The sequence below is a fragment of the Trichechus manatus genome, unplaced genomic scaffold (assembly GCF_000243295.1).
Source record: "Trichechus manatus latirostris isolate Lorelei unplaced genomic scaffold, TriManLat1.0 scaffold00093, whole genome shotgun sequence".
Classification (NCBI taxonomy): domain Eukaryota; kingdom Metazoa; phylum Chordata; class Mammalia; order Sirenia; family Trichechidae; genus Trichechus; species Trichechus manatus.
In genome coordinates, this window is record NW_004444029.1 from 516,043 (window position 1) to 525,375 (window position 9,333).

General features: G+C 45.9%; 1 protein-coding gene across 1 annotated transcript in view; it reads right to left on the bottom strand.

Annotated features, from left to right (window-relative positions):
* The window catches only part of ZNF282 (zinc finger protein 282), a 42,143-nt gene that overhangs the window by 19,264 nt on the left and 13,546 nt on the right, over window positions 1-9,333 (bottom strand). Inside the window, exons 6-8 of the mRNA XM_023736914.1 lie at window positions 7,820-7,933; window positions 6,743-6,856; window positions 3-177 (exon numbers count right to left, since the gene is read on the bottom strand). Coding sequence (XP_023592682.1) covers window positions 3-177; window positions 6,743-6,856; window positions 7,820-7,933 — 403 coding nt within the window. The remainder of the gene's footprint in view (window positions 1-2; window positions 178-6,742; window positions 6,857-7,819; window positions 7,934-9,333) is intronic.

Below are 9,333 nucleotides of genomic sequence, written 5' to 3' on the forward strand. Positions count from 1 at the left end.
GCTCCCCCGGCAGCGCCGGGAAGCCGCCCTCTAGCCCCCCACCCGCACCCCGGCTCGGGGGGCCACCCGCACCCTCAGCCACAGGGGCTGGGGGGAGGCTCGGCTGTTGCGGCTGCGGCTGGGGCTGGGGCTGCGGCGGGGCCGGGGGTGGGTTCTTCACCATCAGCAGGCTGTCACCTGGGGAAGGAGACATGGAGAAGTGACGACGCTGGCAGCTCGCACCAGGGGCCTCACACTGTCCACGGGAGGAGGCCTGGATCTTTAACCAGTTTGCACTGTGGCTTTTTGGGAGTCGCTGGCTGCCTGGGTCTCAGTTTCCCTAAAAAACGAGGGGGTGAACAAGATGGTCTCTCATGTTCCTTGTGGCTCTAGGAGAGAGCCACCACGGAGAGCTCAGAAGCTGGCCAAGCTGGTGGCACTGAGGAAGGACTGAGGGCTAAGGGGTGGGGGTGGGGCTACTAAGCAGAAATCACCTGGGAAGGCATAATGCTTCCAAGCCCAAAATGGAAATGATAAGGTTTATCTTTAATCTGATGGAAAGTGCTAATTCATCTAAGGATACTTCCAACTGGAGAGAAAGAATTTGCCAGAACCTCCCCAAAGTGAAAGGCCTGTCCACAGGCTTAAGGGAATGGAGTCCACGGATCTGGGACCACAGTACCCCACTGGATCTGTGGTCCTGCTTCCATTAAGCAAATTACATTCTGACTGGCTTAGTGCGGGAAGTTTGATGGGTGTGAGTCTGACCCTGGCGCCAGACCCTGGAGTCCAACCCCTGACGACATTGTGACTTGGTTCTGTGTACCTCATGTGGAAGTAGCCAGCCAGCCCGCCTCCCCAGGAAACAGCTGTTGTTGCCCCTGCTTTTCTTTGCATTCTAAAGTCTCTTGGCCATGAGTCTACAGTTATCCTTTGGGAGTGGGGACAACATCCTGGCTCTGAGCATCAAAACAGTGGTCTCAGGCCCAGAACTCCGACCTCCGACCCAGGAACCAATCAGTTTTCTGACTATCTCTAGAAGTCTTCTTATTCCTCCAACAGTGTCTCTGAGCTTCCCTTCACCCTCATCACCTCTCCAGGGCCAGACAACCTCCAGCTCACAGTCCTTTCTCCTTGGAGGAGCACTGCCCCCATTTAGCATGGCCTGTGGAAGGAGGTGAAGCTGGACTCCTGTTCGCATTACTCTCTCTCATCTGTGCTCCCACCCTACCCTCTGCCAGTGCCCCTTCCTCTCCCTAAAGGCCACTTCTCAGCTCCACCGAGTTTCTATCCAGTGCCCCTCCCCCACCCACTGAGGCCTGTCCTCCTACAAAGACAACCTTAAATAGACTTTACCCAGTCCTGCCCTCTCCTCCATTCCAATCAAAACTGACCAGGCAGGAGTGATGTCAGCAAGATGGCGGAGTACGAAGCTCTCTGCTCCTGTCCCCCACAGAAACATCAAAAAAAAAAAAAAAAAATAAGCAAAAACTGGCAGAACCAAACCAACTTTGTCAGAACTCTGGGAACAGCCAAAGGTTTACAGCAACCAAGTGAATGCTGGATCAAGAAAAAGGCAAGTTCAAACTACTAGGAAAGTTTTGTGGCTTTTTTATTTGCCTATGTCCTACCCCCTCCCTGGTTTAGGGGTCAGCTTGAAGATGGTGGCTCATGTTCTCAGTGTGGGACCCTGGTCCCTTGTTCCAGAGGGAGCAGAGCAGACCTTATTCACAAATTATTGAGTTTCTCTGTTCTAATCTGTCAGGTGGCTCCCTAAAGAACTGAAGCAAGGCACTCGTCTGATTCATCTGTCTTGGAACTCACACAGGGTAGGCGGAAAAGTGGAAGGCATTGTCCAAAACACTGTAAGGTAGACAATCTGTAGCTGCCTGGCACAAAAGAGTGTGACATACAAAAGACATACAAAAGACATACAAAAGACTGCCTAAGGACAGGGAGGAAAAGCCAGGGAGAGAGTTTCTTTGGAAATCAGGGCATTCAAAAGCATTAGGGTATACAGGGAAACTTAGAAAGCCACACACATGCCCAGAACTAGATGCATGCTCGGAAAGGACCTGAGAAAGCCCTAAGCTTTCATCTGAGGCTGATCTTTAGGCTCTGTGTAAGCATGGCTAAGTATTAAAGAAGTGCTCCAGCACAGGGCCAATCTGAAGAAAAAGGACAGGTAGCTTTTTTCTGTTTTTTTTAAAAATTATTGTTTTTTTTTTTTTCCTTTAACTTCTGGCTTTAACGAAACTGCTGTCAAAACAGTAGCTGAACACAAGCTAAAAGAACAGAGACTTCAATGACCACACATAACAAGGAATACAGTCTTTGCAAAAATAGTTTGGAAAAGTCTCTGAACCAATGGACTGCAGCCTTCAACAATTAAAATAACAACAGCGAACCTTGAGGAGGGGGAGAATCTGATTCTCAGAGTTAACACATTATAATATTCAAATGTCTTGTTTTCAACAATAACAAATCACTAGGCATACAGAGAAATAGGAAAGAATGGCCCATTCAAAGGAGCAAAACAGTGACAAAAATTGTCCCTGATGAATCCCATACATTAGACTTATTAAATAAGGACTGTAAAACAACTGTCTTAAATATACTCAAAGAGCTAAACAAAAATATGGACAGAAAACTAAAGGAAAACAATGTACGAGCAAAATGAGAATATCAATAAAGAGACAGAAATTATAAAAAGAAACCAAACAGAAATCCTAGAGCTAAAAAGTACAATAACTAAAATGAAAAATTCATTAGAGGGGTTCCACATCAGATGTAAGCAGATAAAAGAAAGACTCAACACAAAGAAAGAAAAATTGAAAGTATCAAGTCTGAAAAGCAGAAAGAAAAAAGAGTGAAGAAAAGTGAACAGAGCCTAAGCGACTTGTAAGACACCATCAAGTGGACCAACATACACATTATGGGAGTCCCAGACGAAGACAGATAAAGGGACAGGAAGAATATTTGACGACACAATGGCTGAAAACTTCCCAAATTTGGAAAGATATGAATCTACACATCCAAGTAGCTCAATGAACTCCAAGTAGGATAAATTCAAATACATCCACCCTGAGATGCATTGTAGTCAAACTGTCAAAAGCCAAAGCCAAAGGGAGAATCTTTGAAAGCAGCAAGAGAAAACTGACTCCTCATGTAAAAGGGATCCTCAAGAAGATTATCAGCTGATTTCTCATCAGAAACCATGAAGGCAAGAAGGCAGTGAGATGACATATACAGGTAGTCCCCGACTTATGACATATTCGAGTTACAACAAACTGCACTTACGACCATCTGTTTTTTTTTTTTTGCACATCTTATCGTTAGTAGTATGTACTACATACAATGTTGCAGCTCATAATTTGCTGATGTTATCATTCTCAGATATTCACTCTCAGATGTTCAGTGTTATGATTTACCGATCAAAACACTGCCATATAGCAGGTTATGGCCTGGTCTACAATGAAGTCTGTGTTGGTATCAGTGTAGAGAGTCATAACAGATGGAAAGTTGGGTAATGTTCAGCTCTAACGACATAAGACAACTGAACTGTGCACGCACCCAACAGCTGTTATGACTCCAACTTTATTGTTAGACGCTGATGCCGACCAATAAAGATCAAATTTGTAAAGATACCAATAATAAAAGGCAATAATAATGAAAACCAAAAAAAAAAAAAAAAAAAAAAAGATATTCAACTTACATCAGAACCGACTTACAATGGAGTCCTTGGAACGGAATCCCATCATAAGTCGGGTACTACCTGTATAAAATGCTGAAAGAAAAAGCCTGTCAACCAAGAATTCTATATCCGGCAGAATGGTGCTCAAAAAAAAAAAAAAAAAAAAAAGAGGATGAAATTAAAATATTCTCAGATAAATAAAACCTGTGGGAGTTTGCTACCACTAGACCTGCCCTATAAGAAATGCTAAAGGGAGTCCTTCAGTTTGAAATAAAAGGATACTAGACAGTTACTTGAGGCCGTATGATGAAATAAAAATCTCCTGTTAAAGGTAATATAACGGACAAATATAAAAGTCAGTATTATATTGCCTGAGACCAGTGTTCTGATGCTCAGAACTGGGATGTTGTCCCCACTCACCCTCAAGTTAGTGGAGAACTGTGGACTCATAGCCTGGAGACTTTAGAGTGCAATGAAAAGGCATCACTGCAGGGGCAAGAACAGCCATTTCCTGAGGAAGCAGGTTGGTCAGTCACTTCCATACGGGAGTACAGAGAGGCCAAGTCATAATGTCATCAGGGTCCAGAGGGGTTGGGCTTTGGGGTCAAACACCAGAGTTGGACTTATACCCACCAAATTTCCCACACTATGTACCACATTTTTTATGTCCTATAAAATTTAAAATACAATCACATAAAAAAATTATAAATCTATGTTACTGGGCACACAAAGCATAAACATATAATTTGTGACAACAACAACATAAAGTGGGGAACGGACCTGAACAAGAACAAAGTTTTCATATGCTATTAAGTTAATCAGACATCAATTAAAACTAGATTATTACAAATTAGTATGTTAAATGTAATCCCTTCGACAACAACAAAAAATCTAAAAAATATACACAAAAGCAAATGAGAAGAGAATCAAAATAGTTCACTACAAAAGATTAACTAAACAGAAAAGAAGGCAATAAAGGAGAAAATGAGGGACAAAAAATGTATAAGACACACAGAACAATGCAAGAAGTTCTTATCAGTAATAACTTGAAATATTAAATGGATTAAACTCTCCAATCAAAAAGGCAGAGATTGGCAGAATGGGTATTAAAAGAAAAAAGACCAAATTATATGCAGTCTACAAGCCAAGGAAAACCAAGAAACGTCTGGGGCTACCAGAAGCTGAAAGAGACAAGAAAGGATCACTGCCTAAAGCCTAAACAGACCATGGCCCTGCCAACACTCTGGATTCAGACTTCTAGCCTCCAGAACTGAGAGATAATACCTTCCTGCTCGTTTAAACCACCCACTTAGTGGTCTTTTGTTTTGGCAGCCCGAGGAAATGAAGACACCACCATTTGACTTGAGTTTATTGTCCATTTCCTTCCCACAAAATGTAACGCCCTGAGAACAGCGGCCTTGTCCTTATTCGCTGTTTACTCCAAGGGCCTATAAGACTGTACAGCACACAGCAGGCACTCAGCAAACGTTTGTTAAGACCAGGACCACTGTTAACTCAAGGCCGTGAGTAATGCGGGAGGCTGCCTTCACACCATAGTCTGTGGGTTTTGGCATCTGTGTGGGTGGCCGTCCCAGGCTCCTGACCACCACTCACGCCAGAAACACCACTGGAACCCCTGAAAGCATCGCCCCTGGATTCTCTATCAGCCCAAAATTAAAACAATTTCTGAGGCCAGCTCTTCAGACAGGGATTGGACTGGATGTGGGACATAAAGTGATACTCGTGAGGAGTGTGCCCCTTAACTCAAGTAGATACAAGAGACTAAACGGGCAGCTTCTGTCTGGAGGTGAGATGGGAAAGCAGAGAGGGTTAGGAGCTGGTTGAATGGACATGGGGAATCAGGGGTGGAAAGGAGGAGTGTGCTGTCACAGTATGGGGAGAGCAATTAGAGTCACATAACAGTGTATGTATAAATTTCTGTACGGGAAAAAATAATAAAATAAAATAAAAAGTTTGGGTTAGTAAAAAAGAAACACCACTGGACCCCAAAGTGTTATTTGATCCTTAGCATTTGGGAGGAAATATCCAGAATTTGGGAGACAGGGGTATCTGTAAATGTTTCTTCTGCCTGCCCAGTCACGAAAACCTCTTAGCAGGTCCTCTTGTTCTCTCTCCCAAACTGAGCCTCCTTCCATTTGTGAACGTTGGATGGGAAACTAGTGTCTTATCTGTGGTTTCTATGATTTTTAAAACCGATCTAGTACTGTGGTTGCCACAGACACCCAGGTGAGCCAGTGGTAAGGTGTGATGGTCTTATTTAAAGAGTGTTCTTGGCACAGGTCAGGAGGGAGAAGTAGTGGGGTAGAGAAGGAAATGCAAAAATGGCACCTGTCCAGGCCAGCCCCTTTCCCCTGCCCTGGCATATGCCCAGGAGAGAGAGCCTGTGTCCTGTTTGACTCAAAAGCCAGAGTTCACACTAACTGGACATTTCACCAAAAAGGATTCTTGAATTTCCGTATTAGTGAGTGCTTTAAGTCCCTGCTCACCGACGGTACAAGATGGAAAAAATTCAGTCACCCAGAGCTAACGTGTGTGACGCAAGGCATATTAGCCTGCTGCTACCCACAGGCACATTCCTTGAGCTCATATGTCAATAAGTGGAGCTTCAAAATAGACCAAGAGACCCAAGTCTGGTGTGATGTTTGGTCCCAGGCCCCTCTCCCCGTCTGAGCTGCAGAATCTTCAGGGCTGACTTGGGTACTCGGATCGGTGTCCTCTACCACAGGAGCCACCTGCCACCAACCCCGGCTCCTTTCCTAAGGCCAACGTGAGGTCCAGAGTTAGTAGCAGAGGGGCTTCTTTGTCGAGTTGCAAGTTGTTGGCCAGATGCGCAGGCCAACTTCCCGCCAGGCACTGGCTCTGCGCTCACCTGCCCTCTCCTTCCCTGGCCACACTCCCAGAGGGGACAGTCCAGAGCATAGACCTTTGAAAGGCTGCCATCGACAGATAAGACTCTAGGTGGGGCAGGCTGAGATGAGACTCCCAGCCCGGTCCCAGGCCTCAGCCGTTCCATCCCAAACACCTGGGGCCTCAGGGGGCATCACTCACCAGTGCTGGAGTCTAACCCAAGCTCTCCCTCCACTGTGTCGCGAGGGCCCCATGGGAACGGCTGCTCCTCCTGCTTGATCCATGACAGAATGTCATGTGCTGAAAGCAGAGACTCTGTTGTCACGGAAAAAGGCAGTCTTAGGGTTTGTTGTTCTGCTGAACACTCATCAAAGATCCGAAGACCAGTTCATGCAAAGGTTACTGCTTGGATGGGCAGAGTGGGGCCAGTTCTGGGATCTGTGTTTCCTTTCCTGGCAGAACTGCAAGCCCATAAAATACCTTCATAAGTGGGGCCTCGCGTGAAGTGCAGACATTTAACAAGGCCCAGAAATGTGGCAAAACCGGGCCATGACAGGCCAGAGGAACCTGGTTCCTGGCAGCATGGGGTTAAAAGTGAGCAAAGGCAGAAGCAGTCGCTCAGGGCATTCGTGAGAGCTGCAGGAAGACTCAGGCCTCCTCACCAGCAAGCCTCTGCCTGCCCCTCTGCCTTGCATCCCCTCAGTTTCCTTGCTGAAAAGTTGCAAAATTGAGGAATCACAGGAATTTTGGGTCTCATTTCTGATCTTCTCATCCTGGCATGCGGGCAACCCCGCTACTGAACCAGCTTGGCAAATGCACACGAGCGCACACAGGCCCTGGGGATGGGGCTCCCACACTGCTCTTCTAGCACCCCAATACACCTGGACCCTCCCCACCCATTTCTTGTGTGACATCTTCCTGGTATTCACTCCGGAGAAATTCCAGAAAATGTAAGTTCATTTCTCTCTGACACAGAAATATACACAACTTCTAGAAGCATCTTCAGTTTTTTTTTTTGTCTAAAACTCAGTGCTGAAGTAAGTTAGTATCTGTGACCCTGACACAATAAATTATCAATTTAGTGATCCCTTTTGAAAAGCCCTCTCCATTTACAAGTGGTCACATTCCAAAATCTGCCCCATTGGTAACTGAGGATCATGCTGTATTTTACTTTGTGAGCCTTTCTTGGCCTTTGACCAAAAGCAACTTAATCTGATGGGTTTCCCAGCAGCTCGAAAGTTGGCTGAGGTGCTGGCTGTCTTCCAGCCTCTCTCTCACCTGAATTGGGGTCCGTTGGGATATCTCTCTCCACCAAATCCTGCTGGTCCCACACACACTGGTGGTCCTCCTGCTTAATCCGGGACAACAGGTCCTGGGCAGAGATCGGGGAGTCTATCCATGGAGATAAGAGCAGCAGAGGCATTAGAGAAAGTATCTGGTATTGGTGTGTTGGGTAAATCTCTGATTTCATGCAATTAGTTCTTCCCCCTAAAAATCAGGCATAGTTAAATTATCCTAATTAATTAAGGGTTTCAGGCAGCTTGACTCCAATTAATGGCACTTTTGCTGCAAGTGGAGTCCCTGGGTAGTGCAAAGGTTAACACGCTAGGCTACTATCCGAAAGGTTGAGCTTCTAGTTCACCCAGAGGTGCCTCGGAAGAAAAGCCTAGCAATCTACTTCTGAAAAATCCGCCATGAAAACTCCATGAAGCACAGTTCTACTCTAACACACATGGGGCCACCATGAGCAGGAGTTGACTCCACGGCCACCAGTTGGTTCAGAGACATGATACAGCAATGGCTTGGAGATGAGGAGTCATTTTGTACTTCAGGAGCTTCATCTCCTCAGTGGGTTTACCCCCCGGGCACCACCACTGCTTCTCTGGCATAGCCTTGGATTCTTCATGAGGGATTTTCCAGGAAAACGATGCCTTTCAGGAAGCCTTTCATCGTGGTCATTTTAGCGGAATTTTTCTAAGCTGTAACCCGCATTTTCCTTCTTCTGGAGTTTGTGAAGTCTGCTTTGCCCTTTACTGCCTCTGATTTCTGAGGCTCTCTCAGAAGACAGCAGTGCTGGAGGCTCTCAAGGCGTCAAGGAAAAGCCAAGGGCTGCCCTCCCTGAGGTACTGTCCTGGGGCAGTGAGGCTCTAAGGGGATAAGTAAGGAGCCACCGTAGAAGATATCTCAGCTCTCAGAGTTTTCACACAGCAGGAGCCCAGCCTCTCCAGGAGGAACTACCCAGACGACATGCCCACCACAGACGGTAAATGCTTGTCTAGAAGAGGAAGGCCTCTCAGGGCTGCGGGGAGGTCTGTGACCTGCATGTCCCAGCTTAGCAGGCCTACAAAGTGCTCACATGTAGTAGTTCCCGGTGCTTTTTAAAGAAATTTTATTTTATAAAATTTGCCATTTTAATTTGGTAGCATTAAATCACATTGACCATGTTGTGTGACCATCACCGCATTCCACTTGCAGGACTTTTCCATTATCCCAAAGAGAAACTTAGCACCCCCAAAGCAATGCCTCCCCAGTAACCCCTGTCCCAGCCCCTGGTAACCACTCATCTACTCTCTGTCTCCACATTTGCCTGCTCTAGACAGTTCATACAAGTAGAATCACATAGTATTCACCTACTCTTGGTAGTTCATACAAGTGGAATCACACAGTATTCACCTGCTCTAGACACTTCATATAAGTGGAATCACACAGTATTCACCTCCTCTAGACAGTTCATACAAGTGGACAGTATTCGCCTCCTCTAGACAGTTCACACAACTGGAATCACACAGCGT